Raw genomic sequence first — 25,203 nt, 5'->3', positions numbered from 1 at the left:
GGACCACCAGGAATATACACACACCTCACACAGCACGTTCACACCGCATCCACCCTCAAAAATACACTCAGCATGAACTGTTTTACACAAAAAATAACAATAACACTTTAGTGTCCTACTTTATATTTTGCAAATATGTGCTTAACAGTATGCGGTGCTTACAAAACATATTCATTGTAGCATATGTAACTGCTTCGTTGGTATAGAAATCAAAATATCTGAAAAGAGCACTTCACTGGGAAATATTGTGATGGCAGCTGTTAAATTCTTTGGCGAACCATAGCCTGACAAGTTTCCATTTACCCATGTACAACACATGAATTCATTTCATAGCATTTCATTTTTTTACTTTATTCTTTGAGTTGCAGCTTCAGCATCATGCGTTTAGTATCTTTACAAAATTAACACACAGTACTATCTTTATGTTGCATTTGGTATTGTGTTGCCTTGCTACAAAAAATATTCTTTTAATGAACTGAGGTGAACCTAAGAATAAACTCTCAAAGTGAAAGGTTGAAGTTAGTTCACTTTCCATGTCATGGCTGCAGGCTGCTGGAGGAGGTGGTATTTTGGATATATCTCAGGAGTTAGCGAAGCCAGATCACTCTGCTGGTTGACTCCTTGGACTCCAGGGAGCAAATTAACAGTATTGCGCTCCTGGGTTCCCCGTAACCTTTCCCCATCCTGACTGACATTTGTGTTTTTCTTTGCCTTGGGCCTGGGCGTATGGCGGCCTGTGAGAAAATGCACAGAGATGCTGCATATGTTAAACAACTGCATGCATGTGTCCAGTTGGGTTATGTTTGTGTGATGTTAACGTGTGTGTGTGTTTGTGTCTGTGTGTGTGTGTGTGTGAGCCAGTCCATCTGTTGTGTGTGTGTGGGGTCGGGCGGGAGGGAGCTTGCTCTGCTGTGAAACTGAGTACACATTCACAGCTCCGACTGTGACGCATTTGATGAAAACAAGAGCCGCTGAATAGAGTTGGTACGTTGTTCTCAAGTTACGAAATCTCGTCATAGTATTGTCACGTTATCGTACACTTACAGCTGCTGTGTATCAGGACTGTGTGTTAGCAGATCAGGCACTCTCTTCTTCTAGATGTAGAGGGACAGAGAAAGATGGCAACAGTCAGGGATAGATGGCGATGTTAACAAAAGGTGACAGATTATCCCCAAAAATGTGTTAATCTCTGATCTTATACATTTTTAGATATCCAGCTGTGGTTCTGGATGTTTTAAAGTAAATAATATTTGAAGTGTACTGACTTTGGCAAGTAACATTATTTATTATTTTGACACGATCAGCGCAAGATGCAACTTTTGATTCATTAATGATATGCGAGATGTATGTTATAGGACAAGGTGTTGCTGAAGGAAAATGCACCAAGTGTTTCGCTTCCCATTCTTTATCTGCCAGGACAGTGAATACTGTAAGAGTAATAGTGAAGGAAACTAAATAAAACTACATGGTTTACAGTCTGAATTAAAAGGACAGTGAAAAGAAAAGTTCCCCTTTCATATAACATACTAATGTTATACAGTACTGTATGTGCTTTAGACGAATCCCTGTACTGTTTAGCAGTTAGTTAACATTTACCAGGCGTTTGTACAAATGTTCACTAACATGATCAATCAACTATGAGCGTTTTAAAAGGAAAATCTGAATGTTTTACATTACAAATAACAATAATAATATTCTCTAGCTTTGTTTTCCATCTTGCTATAGTTATCACGCCACCAATTGCACTTTTTTTTCGCAGCTGTGTGTAACACTTTCATTTATTGCTTCGCTTTGTAAAATAGTAGTGTTCATGAAAAAGTCAATCAAAGATCTTTCATGTTTTCCAGAACACGTGACATCAGTGGTGTCTCTCAGTACTCTGACAGTGCTGCGCTGTCTTTAAGTACAAATTTAGAATTACTTACTAACTTTTTCATTAAATACTACTACACTATTATATTTTTTCGACAGGTATGGTTACTAATTAATGTGAATATAAAGATTTTATATACTAAACATAACTATGTAATAAAATATGATGCGCTGTTATAGGGGTTCAAGTAAAATAGTAGAAAGGAGCTCTACCTCAGCCAGCCATAACAATAAAAATGCATCTTATACATTTATGCATCAGTAATAAAAACCCAATGATATAATACATTATAATAATATAACAACTGACATTGCAAATTCTGCTGCATTAAGAGTACCACTCCTCTGTTACTGTCAGCACATGCTCTGTACTTTTGCTAAGTTTTATATTTTGAATACAGGACTTTTAATTGTTGTTGCGTATTTTTACATTGTTTTTTTTAAGTTTAAGGCCTGAATTATTCTAGCACAAATGGGTGCTTCCACAGTCTTTGAAGATATCTAGCTCCTGTTTCTGGTGATGTTCAATGCCCTTTTCGAGACAAAAGTATCTGTAATGAAACAAAGCCAAGAATCTTTTTAGTATAACATGTTTATAGTGACTTGAAATGGTTAATAAAATGCTTAATGGCTACATTTTAAATCCAAAATCTATATTTCAATGTTTATAATTACATTGCTGTTGAAATATAAAATGTACATTCAGGTACAAGCCAATAGTTTCAGGAAAAAATCCAAGAAAAAAGCTGTACTGAAACAAGTGTAATTGAACTTCTGAAGAGTGAAGTGGACGCGGACCATTTTAGTTCTCAGAACGGTAGAAGTGTTGTGGGAGAGGAGGAATGGAAATACAGTTGGGTGTATGAACCTTACAGTGGAGCTGTCATGGTGCTAATGGAGGAAGTGGAGCAGAGGGTCAGGAGTCCTCAGCACCTGTGTGGAAGATTAATGACCACAGAGCCACGCGAGGGAAAGACGGACAGAAAAAGAGAGAAACTCTAAAACGGGCCTTGGCCTAACCGACTAACCCAAAGGTAAAAAATGCTTGACCCTCGCAAGGCAGCTATGATATTAACTACGTCTGTGCACTTCTGTCACCAGTGTTTAGAAAACGATATTGATATAATGGGCTTTATTACAACATATATCAAAACCAGCCTGAGAAAATGCTACAACATTACCACGTCACATGTAAAGACTCTGATAGAGCAGTTAGATTCATATTCAGCACAAGCTGTTGTCCCTTTAGACCATAAAAGGTGCTCTCAGGCAGTGATGACAGTGGGACCTTTTTGATTACCTCAGTAGCATGTAGCGCCACAGAAAAGAGATATCATCATTATCTCGACACAAAGGCGGCCCTCACATTGTTAAAACAATTTGCCGCTTGCTAATGTAGGCTGTCGGAGCGGCACACAGGTCTACTTCCAAGAGTTAAGTTGTAGGGCTTTTTTCTTTTCCCCCTCCCTGCCCGCCTGCCTGGGGAATCACGGCGGGTACGAGGCTCATTTCCTCATCAAACACAGGAAGAGTGATTTGGAATATTTATGAGGCTCCCAATTTAAGTTAAACATTTAACAAAAAAGCATCCGATTAAAATGAGACAGCAGAAAGGGTTAAAGTCCCTGTGGGCAGCCAAGGCTAAAAATTAAACATGAAATGCTGGAGATGAATTAAAGTAGCAGGTCTAAGACGGATTTCAGCTCAGTGGCATTACTGTATAGAAGCTGTGGTGATACGGTATATGTTGAAACAAGCTTTTCATTGACTGTGACTGGAATTCTAATTAGGTTTGAAGAGATAATGCTTTGATAAAGTGACTGTGAGATCATTTTTGAATAATTTGCATACTAATGTGACAATTTCATATAAATGAGACATCACTTGAACTATGTTAGAAATAAAACAGAAATCAATTACTTCAAAACTTAAATCTACATGTATTTATCCATAGTGCGATTTATAAATCCCTATGTGTGGGGAAAGAATGTATGGATTACCCCCTGAGCAAAATATCAGATGATCATTATGGGATACGGCTCAGAGGTAAGCTGGTTAATAATTCTCAATCACTGCCATCAGAACATTGTTGAACGAAAAAAAAACAACATCTAATTGTGGAATTCAGATAAATTATGACTGTCTGCTCCAATAGTCCTGTCACAATAAAGATATCAGAGCCTGCTTAGGTCAGAGGGCATGTGTAACACAATGCTGCATTGACTTTATTGATAATCTATGGCTCCCTTTCATTCTGTCTCTCCTCTCCTCTCGTCTTTGTAGCAGCAGATCAGTGCGCGGCCGAGAAGGAGGGGTCAGCGGCTCCTGGTCTGCTCAGTGGCTCTCTCTGTACTTCCTGTTTAATCACCGCTCCCTCAGGGATATTCTGCCATCCATCTATCACACCGAGAAAAAGTTCAGGTGCTCTATATTGCTGAGGGATAAAGAGCTTGGGTCAGGGTTGTGTATCTACTGTATGTGTCTGTACACTAATTTCTCTGAGATGCACATGAGATTATTTGAAGCATTGTATGTGTAAAATGATTTGTGCGTGCGTGTGTGTGTGTGTGTGTGTGTGTGTGTGTGTGTGTGTGTGTGTGTGTGTGTGTGTGTGTGTTAATCTGGATATGCCATGGTTGTGGTGGAAACGTCCCTCACTCACCTCAATAAGATGCTACAAGGATATCAGATCCGCTCAGGACTTAAATAAATGGTTCAAGACTTTGACAAACAAGCTTTTTTGAATCAACAGCTAGATGATTAGCTAATCTTAGCAATAAGACCAGTGCTAGCTTCCCCATGCTCTTTCTAAATATATAACAGCTTCTGCAATGTCACAACCAGTGTTGTGCGTGAACGAGTTCAAAAGAACGCGTTCATTGAACACGATCATTTTTTCGTGAACGTTGAACTGAACGCAACACATTTTTCAATAAAGAACTTGAACGTGAATTAGTTCACATTATGTGTCATGAACGGCAGACATCACTGTAAATGAACGTTGGCATTAGTTTTCCATTGAAAACTGAGTGACATCTGTTTTCTCTTTTGAAACGCAACGAGAGAGAAAGTTCCTCCCTCCTGTAGGTGCCGCTTAAATCATGTATCAACGCAGAAATAGTTTTGGCACTGTATGCGCAATGCATTGCGGGCAACGTAGTGTCCGGCTGAGAATAGTTGAGTTGAATAGTTGAAACGTACTGGCTTCCGCACGACGTTACCCATGATGAATTGCAGCAGAGCGGTTTAGGCATAGCAACGCCGAGAGCGCGGAGGGCTGGGGGCTCGAGAGAGAGAGAGAGATACAGAGACCAATGACGAGAGTGAGAGAAAGCGCTGCGATTTAAAAAAAAAACCAAAAACAAGATGGCTAGTGGAAGTGATGGCACGGAGACGGACTCCGATTCTCCTCACGAACATTTAAAACAATTTTACACTCTTGCAAACCAAGACCCCGACGGCAAAAATCTTTCCTTCCTGTGTAAGATGTGTCCACCTGCGCAGCAAAAACAAGTTAGGACATCGACAACGTCCTTCTCGAATTTGAAACGGCACATTGAATTAAAACATCCATCCAGTGTGAATGCAATTCAACAGTTTTGCTCATTTCATACACACACATAGGTATATATAATATCATATAATAATATATTCATATTTCATATTATATATTCTTTATTTAATTGAATGCTAGTAGATTTCATTGCACTAAGTATAGAACTGGTCTATCTTGTCTGTATTGCTACAAGTTTCAGCACCTGTTAAGAAACCCACAATAGCAGTGTTATGAGCAAATGTCTACAATGAACAGTTTCAAAGAACGTATAGTGATTTCTAGCTCGTAGTGTGAAAAAAAGTATTTATTTGAATATCTCACGAAAAAAGTGAAATGAACTGAACTTTGAACTAGTTCAGAATTAAAATTGTGAACTTTGAACGTGAACTGTTCACTTTGAGCATGTATGAACTGAACTTGAACTAGTTCAGAAAAGCTGTGAACTGGCACAACACTGGTCACAACATTTATTTCTGACAGTTGCATTCATTTTTTTTTTGGATCTTGTATTGATGACGGGAGATTCGGACCACTGCGCAAAGTCTTCTCCAGCACATCCCAAAGATTCTCTATCGGGTTCAGGTCTGGACTCCGTGGTGGCCAATCCATGTGTGGAAATGATGTCTCATGCTCCCTGAGCCACTCTTTCACAATTTGAGCCCGATGGATCCTGGTATTGTCATCTTGGAACATGCCCGTGCCATCAGGGAAGAAAAGATCCATTGATGGAAAACCCTGGTCATTCAGTATATTCAGGTAGTCAGCTGACCTCATTCTTTGGGCACATAACGTTGCTGAACCTAGACCAGACCAACTGCAGCAACCCCAGGTCATAGCACTGACTTCCACAGGCTTGTAAAGTAGGCACTAGGCATGATGGATGCATCATTTCAGCCGCCTCCCTTCTTACCCTGAACAGGTAAATCTGGACTCATCAGACCACATGACCTTCTTCCATTGCTCCAGAGTCTAATCTTTATGCTCCCTAACAAATTGAAGCAGTTTTTTCTGATAAGCCTCACTGACAAGTGGTTTTCTTACGGCTACACAGCTGTTTAGTCCCAATCCCTTGAGTTCCCTTCACATTGTGCATGTGGAAATGCTCTTACTCACTATTAACCATAGCCGTGAGTTCTACTGTTGTTTTTCTACGATTTAATTTCACGAAACGTTTAAGTGATCGCCGATCACGATCATTCAAGATTTTTTTCTGAACACATTCCTTCCTCGAAGATGATGCTTCCCCACTGTCCTTCCAGTTTTTAATAATAAGTTGGACAGTTCTTAACCCGATTTTAGTAGTTTCAGCAATCTCCTTAGATGTTTTCTCTGCTTGATGCATGCCAATAATTCGACCCTTCTGAAACAGATTAACATCTTTTCCACGACCACAGGAAATGTCTTTCGACATGACTGTTTAACAAATGAGAAGCTACTCACTGCATCAGTTAGGGTTCAATAACTTGTTGCCAGCTTAAATATGATCACCCGTGCAGTAATTATCCAATGGGAGGCTCTTACCTATTTGCTTAGTTAAATCCAGGTGGTGACCTTTTTTGGCCGGGCAGTGTATATACAACAACTCTAAGTCCCTCCTGCAGACATCCTGCTGAACACACAGACACACAGAGGTGCTGCGAGGGGAATCAGCTCGCGACTGTATATTGCGGACGGTAGGTTGTGGCATGTGGGCGGGACGTTGCAACGAGTTCAATGTAAAGCCAGCCCACATTTCCGATATGACTATTTTAGAGATGTGGGTAAGGAGGAAAAGAGAGAGGGTTGTATTTTCTGACACTTTGTGAGCCTCCTTACACACCAGGGACACATTTATGTATAAAAGACATCAAAAAGTGCATTTTGTACAATAGGGGACCTCTTAACTCTACCACACATTTGATTAACTAAACCCCCTGCAATGCTTCAACATCCACCCCACAGTTAAAGTTAAATAAGATTAACAATAATGCCTGTTTTATTATTGTGAACACTGGATGAGTTTTAATGAATGCTTCCCAGGAGAGGAATGCTGTTTGTTCATGTTTTCATTGGCTGCCCTGAGGAAAGTGACTCATGGCTCAACCACTGAGACAGCGCCTCAGGCCATCATATGCTGCCCGCCAAGGTTCCCCAATGCAATCTTCATCTGCTAGTGTGTGTATGCGTGTGTGTGTGTGTGTATGCGTGTGTGTGTGTGTGTGTGTGTGTGTGTGTGTGTGTGTGTGTGTGTGTGTGTGTGTGTGTGTGTGTGAGAGTTTTTCTATCTGTCTTTTAATATACTGAGTTGGCTACATACATTTTTAAAGAAACAAAGTATACAGGTACACACAACCAGCCTAATGCTGCTTTAATCACTAATGCCACACTCACAAATAAGGTCATATTAATAGCTAACGTAGTTTCAACAAGTGCTAAAAGTGTTGAATATTGGCTCGATCTCACTAATCTACAGCCACATCGATTTAACAATTTGCAATCCTACAAATAAATACTTGGAGCAGCTTAGAGTAGCCGCTCATTAAGATTTCCATAACAAAACACAGGCAATTTATACCTCTGTATCTGCGGAGGTATAAATATATATCTGTAAATGACATGTATTACAGTTCTAAGTTAACACCTGTTAGTGTCCAGCAATAAAATAATTGACCATGGTATTTGATTTATTATAATGTCCCCTTGGTTGATGCAAATGGTTTTCCAGTATTATCTTGTATCCTGGAATGAAGGTCTTCCAAAGGCAGCCCCCCTATCGTGGCGGTGTGATCTCATTTTCTCAGCGGTGAAGCGAACTGCTAGCCTCCCTCTGATCCACCTGGCAGGAGGGGAGTTTGGATTGAGACAGGCTGGCCAGCCCACTGACCTCTGGGTAAAATCTCTAGCTGCGCTGGGCAGGCAGCCGGTGTGGGCCAACGATAGGGCACGAATGACTGAAGCAATAGGGCTGTGATTAGCTGACATGGCGGCTGGGTTTTGCAAGCTGTCCTATTCTTGGGCGTGGGTGGGCAAAGGGGCAGAGCAGCTAAAATGGGAATGAATGTATTGATCCTGCTGCCATTATGAGAATGACATGCACAAGCTATTTTTACAGGAGGGGGAACACATTGCTGGCGAGGGCAATCTGTTGGTGACGTAGATAAGCTTCAAAAGGATAGATGGTTCCAATGGATGTAAGAACGACACAGGCTTAATTTATAGGAATACTTACCGTTTTGGGAAATATAGTTATTTAATTTCTTATCAAGACGTAAAGGGTCATCGATCTATTCTGTTCCCATATAAAGTAAAGATAAAGCTAGAACCATTAGCTTAACTTAACACAATGACTGGAAAAAGCTAGCCTGGCTCTGAAGCTTATTTCTTATCACATTATTTCCCAGTATAGTTTCTGTTTAAGAGTAAAAACACGTAACATATTTTAGTTAATAATCTACTAATACAAAGAGAGATTATCCTGCTGATACGTGGTAAGCAATATAAATGTGTGTTTGCTACAGAGCTTATTTTCTACAATATACTGAAATCCAATGGAGAAATCCCATTGATTTTTGTTGAGGGAGCCATTGCAATGCTTACTTCTGGTTAAGCATAAAAAATACATCATCACTGCACCGTCCTATTATATACTGGTGGTTTAAAGGCAACTTAAGCGACTCTAGCACATTTTTAGATGTTGCTCTTAAATTGTGCACACACTGGGGTTCACTATTTAGCAAGAGCATAAAAACAATGAGTCTTTGCAATCAGCAGTTCTGTAAATGAATTATGCCTGGACGGGCGATGTTATAACAAGATCCCAGTCAACAACGCTGTCCTGTGCCACCTGCCCTCCCTCTTCGCCACCCTTAACCGCCCATGGGAAGTGAGCTGGTCCTATTGGAATGCTGCAGCCTGCCAACAGCCAGAGTTCAGAGGAGGCTTATTCTCACTCACGCCACTCACTGAACTCCACCCTTTTTGCATAAAGTAATTGCTGTCAGGGAGTGTGCACTGCAAAGAGTTGCTTGGGGTCCACAAGCACAGAGGCTGAGATTAGGGAATAAAAGAGCTAAGTCAGTGCTACTTAGGCACTCCCAGATCCAGAGTCTGTCATTGTGCTGCTATGGATGAGGGCTGACAGTGATGAATATTGGCCAAAAGTTGGTATTCCACATGATGATTTTCCCTAATGAGAATTGATGAATGCGGGAGGGAGGGACTCAGGATTGTGTGATGAGAGGAGGGACCGCTCATTAGAAGCCAGTCATGCTAAGTTGAGTGGCTTTAAGGTGGGCAGGACTGCAGGGCTGGGCTTTGCCACTCCAGCAATTCTTCAACAAAAACGTCAGCTGATATCATTGATCAATACCGCCTCACAAAGAAGAGTGTCAAATGAGAAATATCCATAAGAGGAACAAAATCAATAAGCAAACTCCTCCCTGTGCACAAATAGCATTAAGCAATACTGTCCACATAGCAGAGCTTTTATTAGGTGTGTGTCAGCGTCCACATATGTTACCAGAGATCTATAGCAATCTGAATCCATATGCATGAAGCTAGGTTGAACACCTGGGTGTGGGACAGTCATGGGCCTCTGCTGTCCCAGCTGCAGCCTCACCACCCGGGGAAGGGGAGCAGGGCCGCTGCACTAGCAGATGGCAGTGTGGGCTTTGAAAAGCCGTGGCCCTGAACGAGCCCCAGGCAGCCCCAGAGGCCAGCACTCAGCCAAAGCTCCACATGTGGCAAGCCAGGAAGGACATTAAGTGGATAATAGTTAATAGTGAACCAGGTCATTTACTATCATGTGCCTACTTTATGGAGCACAACCGCCACTACTGTGTGCAGAAGGGGCTGTGGCTAAGAAAAGGTTTAACTTTTAGATGCAGTTGATAGTGCTAAATGATCACGCCGGTCCATTTGCAGACTGTCATGTTCTTGGATAAACATTGTGCAATACTTCAGGTCATTTATGGCTTGTTGTGGGGTTGATGAAAAACAAAATGAGCGCCAGTGTTGTTCTTTCAGTCATATGACTGACCACTGACTATGGCCTTGCGCCTTTCAACATTTTCCACCCTAGATGTTATGCCCCCTCTCCTTTACGGGGCCCATGGCCATGTGATGTGTCACTCCACTATGGTTAAGTATAGATGAAGAGATAGCCTCTTTAATATCCAGGAGCTCATTTCACAGTGGCTGGCAGCTCACAGCACGATGACAGCTAAACAAGCCACGCTACAGACTGGAACATAAGCCACACAGGGCCTGTAGACTGTGGCTTGCACAGATGATACCAAACACTCAAGATGGACTGTTGTTAAGATACAGTTAGTGGTGAAAGCATGCATTTGTAATTTCCTCTGGTAAATATGTCTGATTCAAAAGCGTCAATTTGCAAAAATAAATCCAGTTTTTGGATTACAAATGTCCTTGAACAGCCAGGAGGACATTGGAGATTCTCTTACATATAACTTCATCTTTAAGGACAGTCTGAATGTTTTCTGTTTCTTATCCGCAGTGATAGACTTTGTCATTGGCAGATGCAAAGCAGGGATATCTAGGGACACATAATAGGATTGCCTTGTCTACATCATATTTTCTCTCAAAAGTGAATTAGGATATCTCTTTTTTTGGTCACAGAGTGAAATAATGTAACCAATAGGTGCATTCAAAACCATTGAACCACTTTGTGCTGTTTCCATAATTGAATTTTAACTGCAGGTTTCTTCAAACATCTAGCCGTCACCATCTCCAGTATTGGATTTTTCAAATATTTCTATTCATGAAGCCTTCTCTTTATTTCCTTCCTGTTGAAATGACATGGTTTTTAATCAGCCAATGCAATGTCTGACTGCTCTGGAGTCATTAAACCTGCCTCTACACAGACACATGCACACATCCCACTGTCTGCATAGACTATTAGAGAGATGGAAGATTATGGCCTAAATGAAGCAATTAGTTACGCAAACCTAATGATCATCTTATTTGTGTGTATGAATCTGATCCATTTTCCCCTTGCTCAAGTCAAATATTGCTTCCTCTCAAATGATTTTGGAGTCAATTGAGTAAAAACAACAGCAGCATCAACAACAAAAACAACATCAGGAACCATAATGAAAGGAGCGCAGGCAAAGGCACTCAGGCGATTGCATCCATTACCCCTCTCCTCTATATGGACCCCTTCATAGGGATTACCCCTGGTTCCAGAGAGGTTGATTATTAGACGCTCGCAAAGGTTTCGTTTGAATCGCCCCAGTTAAACGAGAAATTGCAGGCTGAGGAGAGAGGCTAATAACTGTTATTAACCCCGTGCGGGCGGCAGTGTAAAAGAGCGCCACAATAACGAGGTGCACCACCAAGGTTTGAGGCGCAGCGCAGCTAGCACACCCCCGAGGAGAAGCTAACTTATTAAAATAATGAATTAGCCGACCAGATTACTGCAGCCTGCGGCAAAGGCAATTATCCCCCTTCAAATCCCTGGACAGGGCTCCCTAGCGCCACCATAAAACAAGTGCTCGGAAAGCAGGAGCCCTCCGCTCCACACAAATGAATAGGCTGTTAATTAGGATCTCTCCCGCTGCGGGTAGCCTTCCCACTGCCATAACAGAAACCACTTCCACGAAAGGGAGGGGAGGAGGGGGGAAAATACAGGGAGGATACAGTGAATGGGTGGGATTGCAAAAGATTGTGAAACATGTTAAGAGTGAGGAAAAGTGAGGCTGCTAATATTTTAAGTATAAAGAAAAAATGCAAAGAATGACAACGCAAGAGCTAGTTTGACTGATCCAGAGATGTCAGGAAACGCTGTGAGAAAGAAAGCTATGTGAATTCCCAGCACATTTCTGTGTTCTCTGCTAAACATTTGATGGCTTTATTTTTGCAAGGCCAGGTCAAGTAGAGCTGGTGTTGCTTTAGAATCAGTGCCTTCCGTCATCAATTACATCTCTGCATAAGATATGTTTTATACAATGGCAATTCAAGGACCAAATTGTTATCTAATAAGCTGCCTATAGATCACTTTTAGAATAATTGTGGAAACAAATAAAGATCGCCTCAAAGTGGGAGATAAAGTGTTCTTTTTGAAGTATGTGAACAAACCATCATACAAGTATGGAAGTGAAGTAGGCCAATGGCCACCCTGAAAAAGAGTCTGCTGTACTTCATGACTTATATACAGCCCCTAATGGTTATAAATACTAAAGCATCACACGGTTGACATCATGAACCAAATCTGGCCACCTTCTGCGTTCACCTTCCAACTCCACAACAGTAGAAATCACAAAGTTTTGAAGGCTGGACTCACCTTGTCCTGCATAGCTATCCTCATACAGAGCAGGGAGATTTCTAAAGTGTCAACGTGGAAACTGTGCCAAAGGGGTAACTGCTACACATATTATAGTTTGGCTACACATTAAGATGTTCTCTAATGCATTTCAGTTACAACTCCCATGTGAAATGGCCATTTATACACTCGATCAGAAGTCTCTTCCTTTCAACTGTTGGTAAATATTAGCGAGATGCATCTGGTTTACATTTGAGTGATTTGATCATTTCTATGAAGTCTTCTCTTTGCACTGTACATTTTATCCTCATATGCAGGGATTACTATCGACTCCTTGTGGATTATTGTGGTTTTCAAAAGGAATATCAAATGAAGAGGAAATAAATTGTGTTTGTCATTGAAATATTCCATAATGTCAGTTACTCTTGGGTATATTATGCCACTTTTTTAATTAGCAAAGACATCTATATTTACCTTACAGTGAACTGAATTGCACTTCCATTAAATCAGACAGTGCTGTATTTACTGTATATATGTATATAGCCGTTTGAAAAAAGAAACATTGTGTATTAATAGTTTTTAAAGCATACTCTTTATAGTGCAATTTGTTCCCAAGAGGACTATTATATAGTCACACCGATATGGCCGATAAGGGCACGAAACAAGACATTATGCCAGTGTACTGTATGAATATGCCTGCAAGGCTCGACATGAATGCAATTTCATGTAATTTGAATGCCTTTCATGAGGCAAGGACTCTTTTGAACTGTCTTGAAAAGCTCATCCACCATGGTAGCTGCCAGTGGCCCTGGATACAGAGGAGTCATGTCGACAGGCCCAATTAATGATGGGGCGTCTGAGAGTGAATGAATGAGGAGCTTTGAGAGGATTCCTCCACCTTAAATCCCCCTGTGCTGCTGCTCCCAGACTGCCTGTGAAGAACAATCAAACGGCAGCAACCCCCTCCTATTTATCACTTTAAGACATTAGCCAGACATGGGCCTGAATATTAACCAGCTCCTTTTCCAGGAGAGTTCCACACCAAAGGCTGCGTGTGGCAACATACATTTTTAATCACAGGGGAAAACGAGGCCTCTCAATCGCTCTCATCCATTACTGTGTGCTTAACTCTCTGCCTTTTTTTATACAGGGCTCTCAAAACAGGAACTAGCTGTCACTGTTGTTGCTTTTTTCTTGAGGTTATTGGTTTGAACATTTATACATTCCTCAAAGATGATGATTTTAGACTACATTTCGGGATGAATCCCAGGGAGTCTTTTGCTTATGCAAATTGTTTGTAAAGCAGAATCTGACTCTCTATCTTGACTATGCTGACAAGAGTTTACTTCCCTGGGTTTACCGTGTGTCTTCCTGCGTAGGACAACTGGGCTGAGGCAGTGGAGCGTGAGTCGAGCTTCCACAGCTTAATTGGAGTCATGTTCTCCAGAGCCTGGAGCTGCTCCTCTCCCTGCACCAGCATCTCTGCTGCTTGGCCTGTGGTGGGAGCAGGAGGGTAGGGCGTGGGTACCAAGCATGCAGGGAGATGATCTGTTCACCCTACCCTCTCCCTCTGGGTCCCCCCACTGTGACACATGGCCCCCTGGTGACAAGGTCACACTACTGTTGTGGCACCACAGGGGGCCTTATTATCAGGACAGAAGACATCCTTAAGAAGAATCTAAAGCAATCTGATCTCCAATCACATTTATCCATGCAGGACAAGGTTTTTTATATCCAGAAACTTTCTTTGGAAGTGTTTCAAGGGTAAAAATGTACTAATAATTAATAATCTTAAACAGAATCCAAATATATACTATTTTTTGTTTAAAAAAATAATTATATATTATTTTAGTATTTTATCCTTTATTAGACACAGCATGGATCATTAAGCCGTAATTGATGATAGCTTCCAACTGAATTGTGTTTGGTGAAGGCATAAACCGTTATTCTATAAAATGAGAAGTTAATAAGACAAGCAATGCACTAAAGTTTCGCTCTAGAAGTTAAAACGCTTTCTTAGTAATATTCAGTCTATGTCCCATTTGTTTAGGTAACCATTTATTAATCAGTGTTTAGTGAGGAAATTACAGAAATTGGTTAAATGAGGTACAGCATGCATGGGCTGGCACTGCACTGCCAGCGTTTATCAATCTCAATCTCTCTCCCAGGGGAAGAAAGTGAAAACTACGCAAAGTCATTTTGTGCCCAATGAAAGTTTTCCTTTGGAAATTTTGCCTTCCATTAAGAATTAAATTAAGCACTGGACCAGTGCTTTCTGAAAAGTCCCCCGCTAAATACACACACTTCTAATTTGTGATTTATTATGTTCCTGATGTGTTAGGAGCATTGGTTTTCAGTTGAGTGAGTGGCGGCTTATCCACTCCAGAATGGGTACAGTATGTGTGTGTGCATGCATTTATGTGCATTTGCCAGTGCATAGGTATCACAGAGGGGGGTGAGGCAGAGTGTGCAGCCATCACTCACTGCTGCAGGTCAGCGCTCACACGTGACAGCAGGTGACCAGTGTCAGACAGGAAAGGTCACAGGCCTGCTGTCTGCACTCTCACAGTTTATACAGCTTAAACATCCTGCAGACATCCATGCAAAATTTGAAAACAAATCCTCGGGAAAATCGGGAACTTAAGCCTTTCTTCCAAGCTCATCTGTCTGCACGGACCCTGATGACAGTGAAGTCTGGAGGCAGTGTTTCTGAACATCATTCAGCCTGGCTACTCTCTGTGGGAGTCCTCTGACTTGAAGGTACTACCTTATTTCTCTAATGTTTGACGACATTTGACATTCACCTGTGTCCTGTGTATGTGTGTGTGTGTGTGTGTGTGTGTGTGTGTGTGTGTGCTCGCGTGTTTGCATGTGTGTTTGTGTGGATCTTTTTCTTGTGTTCACAGGCCCATTAGTTAAATAGATAAAGTGCATTCCTTTTTCATCTCTGTATTGCCTAAGGCGTGTTTTTCCTTGATTGCATTACAATTATCGTCAACTTTCCCTCATTAGTAGTCATATTTACAGGGGATTCCAGGAAATACATGCTAATATTATTATTTTTAATGTGAGCGCAAGCCAATTATCTGTTTTCCTAAATAAAACGTTCATTGTTTAGGTTTTAATTTTCAGGGAGGATAAAATCTGCCGGATGAAGATTAGCTGTGAAGTTTTACGTAGGGAACCTTTGTACTAGCCCCTCCATTGTGGGAAAAGGGCACTGATAGGAAGGCAGATATAACTGATCAATAAGTAGTGCAGTTTTCTCTCCGGGCGTTCTTTCATATCTCTCTCGTTTGTGTTTTGAAGGGGTCGGGGGTAGGGTCTGGTAAAGTGGTGGGATGGGCGGGCTTGTGCCCCTTTATCAATCAGGATTTTAATTACACACGTCTAGGGCGACAGCTAGATTAGAAACCAATCGACGCTATCGGCCACAAAATCTAATTACTGTTTATTGACAGATAAGGGCAGGCCCCCTTCACTTTTTCCAAATAAGATAAACCTCCCCCTCGTACACAATGAAGAGCAGCTGATACTGTCCATGAAAGACTCTATGATAAGTAAACCCCCACCAGAGAATTCCTCTATGCTTATGCAGAGACGTTACCTCTATGGACTTCTCTGTTATAGATGACACAGGATCAGTGTGAGGGAGCCAAATTACACCTCTCCTTTAAACTGCATTGGCTTTGTAACAGTAGAAGCCTTTTGCTAATACAGTACATGTGTGCTGAGGATGTCTTTCATCTTAGTAACCTTAAACCTCATGTTTCATAAACTTTAGTTACTCCTTTTTTTTCAAGTTTTTCATAAATCAATGGAGTCTTAATGATGAGTAATGAGTGACCCTTAACCCTGCCGAGTGCACACAGGTGAACCACCCTGTCTCCTGTAGACACACATCTCCCCTGAGGACAGTCCATCCTCACACTCCTCCCTTCTCTCTAAGCTAGCAACTGCCCCCGCAACACCCTCCGCACACTAAGCCCATATCGGCTGCTTTACAGCCTCCGTCACTGCGCAATGCACTCTGCCTTTAAAGCCGAGAATCTGCCTCAGGTAAATATGGAGTAAATGATTGGATTATTGTTCTTTCATTTGGCTGTGTAGTAATGGCTGGATTATAAACATTGCAGAGTATAGATTTCCTGTCAGATCCTATGAATCAGACATCCTTATCTCATTTCCAGACTGCCGCTCCACCCAGCGCTGCCATCTCCCAGCCAGGGAGTCTGGGAGAGCGTGGGGAAGCCATGTACGTGCGTGTGCGTGTGCACACACACACACACACACACACACACACACACACACGCAGATATAAACATAAACAGACAGAAAACAGGACACGTTTACACACACAAGGGTTAGAGGGAGAGAGAGACTGTTTTCACCCAGCAGAGCACAGGCACTCCAAAGTCCATTCGAAGATTTCAAAAACCACTTAGGCCCCCTGTCCATATTTGTTAAGCAAGTAAATCTAAGGGCTACGGCGCACTGAATTCAAAGATAGAGAAGAAACGGCGATGTGGAGAGCATGAGAGAGAGGGGGAAAGGGAGATAGATGTCTCCCAAATGAAATTTAGGTGAGGGTGGGATGGAGGGTGGCCGACAGCAGGTGGAGGGAAAGAGGCTTTGGACACTCTGATTTGGTTTGAATCGCGTAGAGAAAAATGTTTTGGTTTGAATTATGCAGCAGTTTTGACCATGGCTGGAGATTGATGCCTGATTCATCTGATGCCTGGACATCATATCAGTAGTTGGGTCTGATATGTTTCATGTTTTTTTCTCCCAGCCTGCCTTTCTGCCTCTCCCCTGAATTTCTTTTCACTAGATTACCAACACTGTAATTGGGTTATGGAGCTGTGTGGACCAGTAACCGCCTCACAAGGGCGCTTTTGTTGGAATCCATCAAAACTCACCGCAGAACTATGGGTAGTCAACAAAACGACACACACAGAAATGGTATTACAAAGATGTAGGGTGCATGTATACAACTATTCAAGGGCTGGAAATCTAAAGCATGAGCAACAAACACAGATGTGATTTGCTTTAGCTTTCATTCTTTCTTATTTAAACGTGCCATTCCAATTGTGCATCAAAGTGCAATTGAAGGCAGGAGACATCGCTGGTGAAATGTGCCCTTATCATAGGCCACAGTGATGTTCGCCATGATCATAATTCTTTTGATGGCGACATTCAGAAAACCATAAGAGAACCCCATGAAATCGCATTTTATTCAAACGCTCAAAAGTATGAATATGTTTTGTGGATAATGTTGCGTAGGCAGAAAGGATCAGCTCTTCTGTACATAAACAAGCATTGATTCAGATTTGTATGAAGCATAACTAAGAATCATTTTTCTTCGATTGAATCTGCCACATATTTCATGGTTAATCAACATAATGTTAAGCCTATAACATGTCAGAGAATATTGTTGTCACAATATCTTCCAAAACCCAAAATGAAGTCCTGACCAAAAGTTCAAACTATATCCAGTTTGGAATGATATAAAGCAAAGAAAGGCTTAAAAATAAAAACTAAATGTTGGATAAAAAGGAAAAATCAATAATTTAAACAGTTTCAAAAATCATTTGTAGTAGAAATTGAATAAAAGATTCTACGATTTCATAAAATCAATCTTCTTTTTATTAGGAATGATAGATCCTGGTGATATCTCAATGACAATACATATTACAGCCATCTATCTTGTGGCTCCTACTTTAAATGTGGATTGTTTATGTTGGCCAATAAAAAAGAAAAATCACACATGAATTTATAAATTAAGCGATATTCTGCTTCACAGTCTGGATGATCTGTCTGTGGGTGGTTGAGAGCCGCTCACTGGTAGTTAATATGCCTAACAGAGGGAACTGAACAGGACCGCTGTTGTCATTCCTTAGTGCTGAAGCGCTGTGCCATTACATTTATAGATTTTCTCTTTGATGGGATAATTTGGTCTTTATATCTCTCACAAATGAAGTGATCCTCAGTGCTCCTTGTGCAGCTCAATGTGCAGGTCCCATTTTCAAATACAGTTAATTGCATTCGAAAAGAATCAATGATACTTTCACGGTGACAATATCATTCTTTTAATGTCACTTAATTTCCTCAGCGAAATGATTACATCAATAGCCTGGAACCCATTTCTATCTTTCAGCATGAATTAATCTATTAAGGACAATAATTACACGTTTGTAATGGATAGGTTTTTGTGCTCAGAAGTAAATGCAGTCGAGTCTCCATTGTGCGCCTGGCTGTTGGCACAATCCTGACTGTCATTCATTCAGTTTATGAATTACACTATCACCCTGGGAAAATAAATAAATAAAGGGTACCTCTACTGCAGCTCCATGGTGGCCTTGTTGTGAGATAGCCCTCCCTCTAGTGGAGATGATAGAGTTGGTTAGTGCTGTCAGCTGGTTTCATGCTCTGCTCCACAGCTGAGGCAGTCAGTCAATGATGGAGAATGTAAAACGTGTGAAGGAAAACCTTTCATGAGACAGGAAAATATTTTTTAAAAACGTATAAGTCATTTCATTTTCGTTTAAATCACAATTCAAATCAAACATGCTACAGAGATTGTACTGTTAGATATATTGCAGGGATAATGTATTCTAAAGACGTTTTAGCCTACATATTGATGTTTCTTGTGCATGTGGTGCTTTTATATACACTGAGGGTGGATCCCATAATAGGGTTCAAGGACTACAAATGTGGCCTTCAAAGTGTTAACCTACAAAAAAAGTATATACCAAACTACACTGAAAAACATACTTATACCCACTCCTGCTGAAAAAGAAAAAAGAAGTAGTATACCTTGGATATGTAATACAGCAACTGTGCACTGCTATTATCCTCTTATTTATTCATCAATAGGAGAATCAGAACGACTGCTGTTCCACCTTTTCACGTTTGCTGTCTTATCTAACATTGCACTGTGACTTTTATTCATGTATTTTATCATGTATACCTGTTATGTTTATTTTATTATCTTTGCTTTTTAATGACTGTGTTTAAATGCCATTTTATAATGTGATTTTTAATGTTCTTAATGTCTTTTATTTTTGTTAAACACTTTGAATTGCCTTATGTTGAAAGGTGCTATATAAATACACTTGCCTTGCCTTGCCTTGCCTTGCCTTTGCTGTCACCTGACGTTTGCTCAGGTTAAAATGTGTCCAGCCCACCACGGGGGTTGAGTAGAGAAGAAACAAACACATTTGACAGAACTCGAAATACCTCAATTAAGTGTTTGGGCTCACTGAGATACGCTGCCTAAAATTACTTTGAACGTTTTTTTAACAGCTGTGTGCAAAGGAATTCCAGAAACGGTCAAGTAAAATAAAAACGGTCAACAATATCAAATTCTGCGGTGTTTATCAACTTATACCATAAGACAAAAAGTGGGAGTTGAAGTCACGCGACAAACAGTCTGGACGGTTACATTTCCTTGTTCTCTGAATCACGTTTGACCCCGCTCACCCCGGGGCTGCAGCCGGTGGAGGTGTTTGGTTTAGCCACAGGGTGCGCGCCGGAGGAGGGGTTGATAGTGAGGCTGCGGAGTGTGACAGTTACACGGCGCGCTCAGACACGCAGAGACACACCACCAGCACCACCAGCACCACCACAACCTGGAGACACCGGTGCGCAGTGCTCAGCCGGGGATGTGACATGACTTGTCCGAGTAAGGTACACTATAGATTCATCAAAGTTTATTTTCCTGTTTCACATTCGCACCATAGTGGGGTTTTTTTTCCCAGTTCTGAGTTGTTTTTTATTAAAAGAAAGTAAACAAGTATATGCATTTTAAATGTTAGCATCGACGCACCTGTAGCTAATGTACATTACATTAGTTTGCACGCGGTTTAGCTCTAATTGAAACGTGTGTAGTGCGCACACTGTACCTTTTCCTCTGGGAATGGTGACTGAATTACGTTATTGATTTTACCATTACTGTATGCATGAAAAGGTTAAATATGGAGACTTTGCAAGGCCTAGCTGTCTGTTTATTTCCAGAGAAATTCGGAGGTACTGTGTTAAATGCAAACCACTATCAATGCAGATATATTCACTAGTTTTTGCAAATGTGTATTTTTATACATGCTAGTTTGTATTGTGTGGTGTTATGCCCTGTCTCACCACACAAACGAGTTAATATCCAAAGACTTTAATGGCTTTTAGTTAAAAAAAATGGCATGTCCTTCAGGAAGACCTTTATCAACATTGTCAGAACACCATCGCGCTTTTTTTGCTTTTTTCAGTTCAGCAGGTGCAAGTGTTACTTCAGAAAATAAGTGCAAAACAGACTGGGTGTTATGTTTAGCTACTGCTGTAAAAAATAAATAAATAAATAAAGGCATTATTAATTCGAGGTAGTAGACTTCTTGAAGTGACTTTATTTACTAGTTGGTACCCACTGTCCAAATAAATCTGACAAGTGAATTTACTGTTTACCTATTGCACTGTACATGTTATTACAAATGTATAAGGAGGAGCTAAACAGTGGATGCAGACATCTCACATTTATCAAATCAAATCAAAATTATGAAAACCAAAAAAATATGTTGTTGGATTATCAACTCAGCCCTGCTCCTGGTTGTCGTACTGCACTCACTAACTTTGTCATGCCATGTGTGATCGAGTGTTTGCCTAGTGCAGCTCTATCCTTTATGTGTATCAGATCCCTTCCTGTCAAATCAACTGTCACATGCCATGACTTTTTTTCATAACAGCTGATAAGAAGCAAGATAGCAGCAGCAGGGCTTTCATAGCTCACACTGCGTGACAAAAGTCAGTGTTGTGTCAGTGGAAAGCCTTGGGAGGCCAAAGGAAAATATGCAGAAATATGATTGATCAGGTGAAGGCTTTTATCAACTCGAAAGACAACAAGCAGGATAGATACCAAGATAACATTGCAGCCAGTCATAAGAAAAGGCAGCCTCTTGTGATTCTCATTTGAGTAGTTGCTAAGCCTCTCGATTTAAAATCTTGCAGGATCAGCTATTTGCTTTACTAGAATGATGTTGTGTTTTCACGTTATTTGACTCGGAATCAAGGATGTTTTTACAGTTATGGTAGCATGCAATAGATACAAATATGTTTTGCAATCCAAAACAGATGAATTACAATGCTACAGCTTTTAAAATAAATGAAAATGGTAGTTTTGAGTTGAGCATTCTTTGCGTCTTTTTTGTTTCATTTTGTTCTTTTTATCATTAGTCAATTTTTCTTTTAAAGAACTGTTTGATTGTAATTGTGTTCCTCTTTAAGGACCTAAACTGACAGGTGTTTGATTTGGCATCAATCTTAATTGGATTTTCATTTATTTAGTCATTTGTTTTTGTAACAAAAAGAGAGCAGATGCTGTGTGATCTGTGCCACTATGGAGGCACTCTTGCTGCACATCAATAGGCCTGTGATGATCAATAGGGATTGCGTGTTATTTTTGCATTGATTATAGAAACGTGAGCCGATGAATGGAACTGGATTCCTCTCCAAGGGTTACACTGTTCCTGTTCAGGAGAGGAAAAGCAGCAGAGCGACCTAACACACCTTTTTCGCATGAGTCTGCTAGTAGATCTCGACTCCTCCTCACTCACTCTGGTTTTTACTGAGGTAGCTGAGGACCGTTGTCAGACACCTTGTGAGTTCTTGAGAAGTGCTGCTTCTTTCTGCTCGATTCATCCAAGTGTCAACCATTGCCGGACTGCTCATTTCTCCAAAAAGATGCCATGGTAAGCTCTGCTCTTATAAAGTGGGGATACAGTAACATGGAGACCCTCACCGACTGTGAAATGGTATCTGCATTCTCGGCATTCTTACGGAGCTTGATCAACAGTGAAACACAGGCGCTCCTAAAGCTGGGGTTAGAGAAGACAGAGCTAGATTTTCCGCTGCGTTAGAAGTTGATGGGCTTCCAGAATATGAGTTATGGCTTGAGATCATCTCTCACAGGCGGTGAAAGGTTTCACAATGGTACCTCACATGTAACACTCGCAAATGGAGTTAGCGAAACAGCTCAATAAATACATTTACTGTCCTTAGTGGGTTGAAAGCTATTGCTTTTTGAAAGTGAAGTGCTGCAGATGCACTCCACTGATGCTGGAGCTTCTATAGTGTGGTTTAGGCTGCTGTCAGGTTCGACTTTATTATGTGTTGTATAACAGTACAGGCTACTTTTAAAAGTCTTACAAAATAGTTTTTAATATTAAGTTCTGACATCATAGCTGCTTGGTGAAGTTCTCTGTTGTGGTCGAGTGAAGTCATTTTGCTTTGGTTTTATTCTTGCCTTTGTGTGATCTCATCGCAATGAATATTATTATTGTGAGCATTCAAAAGATGTAGAAACTGAGAGAAAATGCTTTTCATTTCAAATTCATAACATGAATTACAAAACCTTTATAAAATCTCGAGATGCTTTACTATTAAATACAATACATATTGAAATTTTACAAGTACAATACAGAAGGAAAATAAGCTTTTTCTTTTAAATATTCCACAAATGCTTGGTGCATGCACTGATACAGAGTACTATTTAATATCTCCATTTATGTTTCAATGTGAGTTTAAGACCTCCAGAATTTCCCAATTTTCTTTTACTAAATTTAGATAAAAACTTGTTTACTTTGCATGTCTGTTGTTCATGTGATTGGGTGTTTTGTCTGTGTGTGTGTGTTGTATCTGTGCAGAGCGGAGTGTGTGAGTGAGCATTTGGATCCCTCCTCCCCGGTGCTCCGCCGGCCCCTCTGTCGCTTTAAGTCCTGCCCCTCGGAGCCAGCCAACAGCAGCTGTTCCATATTCATCAAGCCCTTGAGTCTTAAAGAGCCCTATCCCGAGCATGGAAAGAGTCATTCCCCTCGCTCGCGCTCTCATGCTCTCTCCATCTTAGCGCTCATCCCGCTGCTGCCTGCGCTTCTCTCTCTGTCTCACCCCCCTTTACCTCTCCGTCTATCTGTCCCTCCCCCCTGCACACTCTCCCTCTCTCTCTTTCTGACATACACACACTTTCACTTAGATACACTCAGACACACTCTCTCTACAACACATATATACAAAAACACGCACTCACTCAACACACATGCTCACGCACACACGCAAGTCCAACATACCTGTGCAGGCTGGGGGAGCGGACTGGAGGGGGCTTTCGGCAGCGTTGTCTCTGAGGGTGCTGTGCCATCATTTGGGGAAGAAGCGGGTCTCAATTGTTTTCTCTTTCCTCTTCCTCTCATTCCTGGAATGCTAAAACTGGACTGATGGACATTTCAGAACTTTGTCTTCCAGACCCTCTCAGCTATCATAACCAGTAGGTGTACCTTCTTTCCTTCTTTCACTTTTAACCTCTTTATTGTGATGCAGTTTTATTTATTTTCTGTCTTTTTTTAACTTCTTATTTGTAACAGTGTCTGTTCTAATGTTGTTTCCTAAACCCCACCAGTTTCAGCCCTGAACTTTTTCCTTTCTTTGGCAGTGATTTTAGTTTTTCCTGGCTTCTCTCTTCATACTGTATTCCCTTTCATTTCTTCTCACACTCTTAAAAATGCACGTTCTCTTGTTCATTGTTTTAAGGGCTCTTAAATCATGTAGGACTTGACAGTATAGAGCAACAGGGCAGGTGCGCAGTGTATGTGTGTGTGTGCGCGAGTGTGTAGATTTATTGTGTGAGCACATCATGTATGCCAGTCTTTATAAATTTCCGTCCGAGCATAGCTGATTGATTTAGCGTGCCCTTCAGCAAAGTGTGTATTTTATTCCTAAAGAATTTGGGGTACCTGTCCGGTAGGGTTAGGAGGTTGTTTGCTGATGGCTTTGTTCCTCCATCGGGCCGCCCAGGGGGAATAATATTTTAAGGACATGCGATTAAGGTGAAGCCGTGGAATCGGTGAGGATAAATTACACAGTTTAATATTTGTTTCCACAGAAAGAAATGAAAGCACCCTTTAACCTCAGTGTGTCCCAGCCAGCGGCACGAGGCGAGCTGCGTGTGAGCTGCTCCTGGCTGCTGGGACAGCACCTCCACACTTTAACTTTGGAAATCTGTCTTTAGTTTACATTTAAAGCAAAGTAAATGTTAAGCTAGGGAAAATATTTATTTGTTGATTAAAAAAATGTTCATGTTACGAATTAATGAAATAACTTCAACACATCCCTGTTAATGTCTGAACCAAATTCAAGCATTAGGTGTGTGTTGATGTTTGTTTAAATGAAAAGATAAAGGCATCTATCGTTATTATATAATATATATATATATATATATATATATATAAAATGTTTAATAGATATTATTGAAGAAGTAGCATATGTGCAAAAGTGGGAAATTGTGGAAGTCCAATCTGATGTTTAAGACGTTTAATTTCCTGTCACAGTTTCCTTTTAACTGTTCAGACAATTTACATTTTATCGTTTCTTGTCAAATGTCCCAAACATTACATTCTTCCTGTTAGTATTTTGTAAATGATATGATAACGTACTGGACATTAATTATTAATATCATGATTGAGGAGTTTAGTCTAAAATT

The 25,203-nt window shown here is 40.8% G+C and overlaps 1 protein-coding gene and 1 long non-coding RNA gene across 8 annotated transcripts in view; one reads left to right on the top strand and one right to left on the bottom strand.

The window, feature by feature from the left end:
* Positions 1-332: 332 nt before the first annotated feature.
* Positions 333-19,175, bottom strand: LOC134882059 (uncharacterized). The gene is made up of 3 exons (XR_010168114.1): positions 19,025-19,175; positions 1,045-1,094; positions 333-734 (listed from the first exon to the last, which is right to left on the bottom strand). It is a non-coding gene; the product is annotated as an uncharacterized LOC134882059 (long non-coding RNA).
* A 1,145-nt stretch (positions 19,176-20,320) lies between these two features.
* The window catches only part of esrrb (estrogen-related receptor beta), a 45,180-nt gene continuing 40,297 nt past the window's right edge, over positions 20,321-25,203 (top strand). For 5 of the 7 annotated variants that reach the window (XM_063909735.1, XM_063909734.1, XM_063909733.1 and 2 more), the window contains exon 1: positions 23,555-23,991. In XM_063909735.1, the coding sequence (XP_063765805.1) occupies positions 23,942-23,991 (50 nt within the window). In that variant the 5' untranslated portion in view covers positions 23,555-23,941. Of the gene's footprint in view, positions 20,379-23,554; positions 23,992-25,203 lie in introns of those variants that run through there. The other 2 variants (XM_063909738.1, XM_063909739.1) reach the window with 2 other exon arrangements.

Source organism: Eleginops maclovinus, chromosome 19, assembly GCF_036324505.1.
Source record: "Eleginops maclovinus isolate JMC-PN-2008 ecotype Puerto Natales chromosome 19, JC_Emac_rtc_rv5, whole genome shotgun sequence".
NCBI lineage: Eukaryota > Metazoa > Chordata > Actinopteri > Perciformes > Eleginopidae > Eleginops > Eleginops maclovinus.
This window is presented reverse-complemented; position numbering and strand designations above follow the sequence as displayed.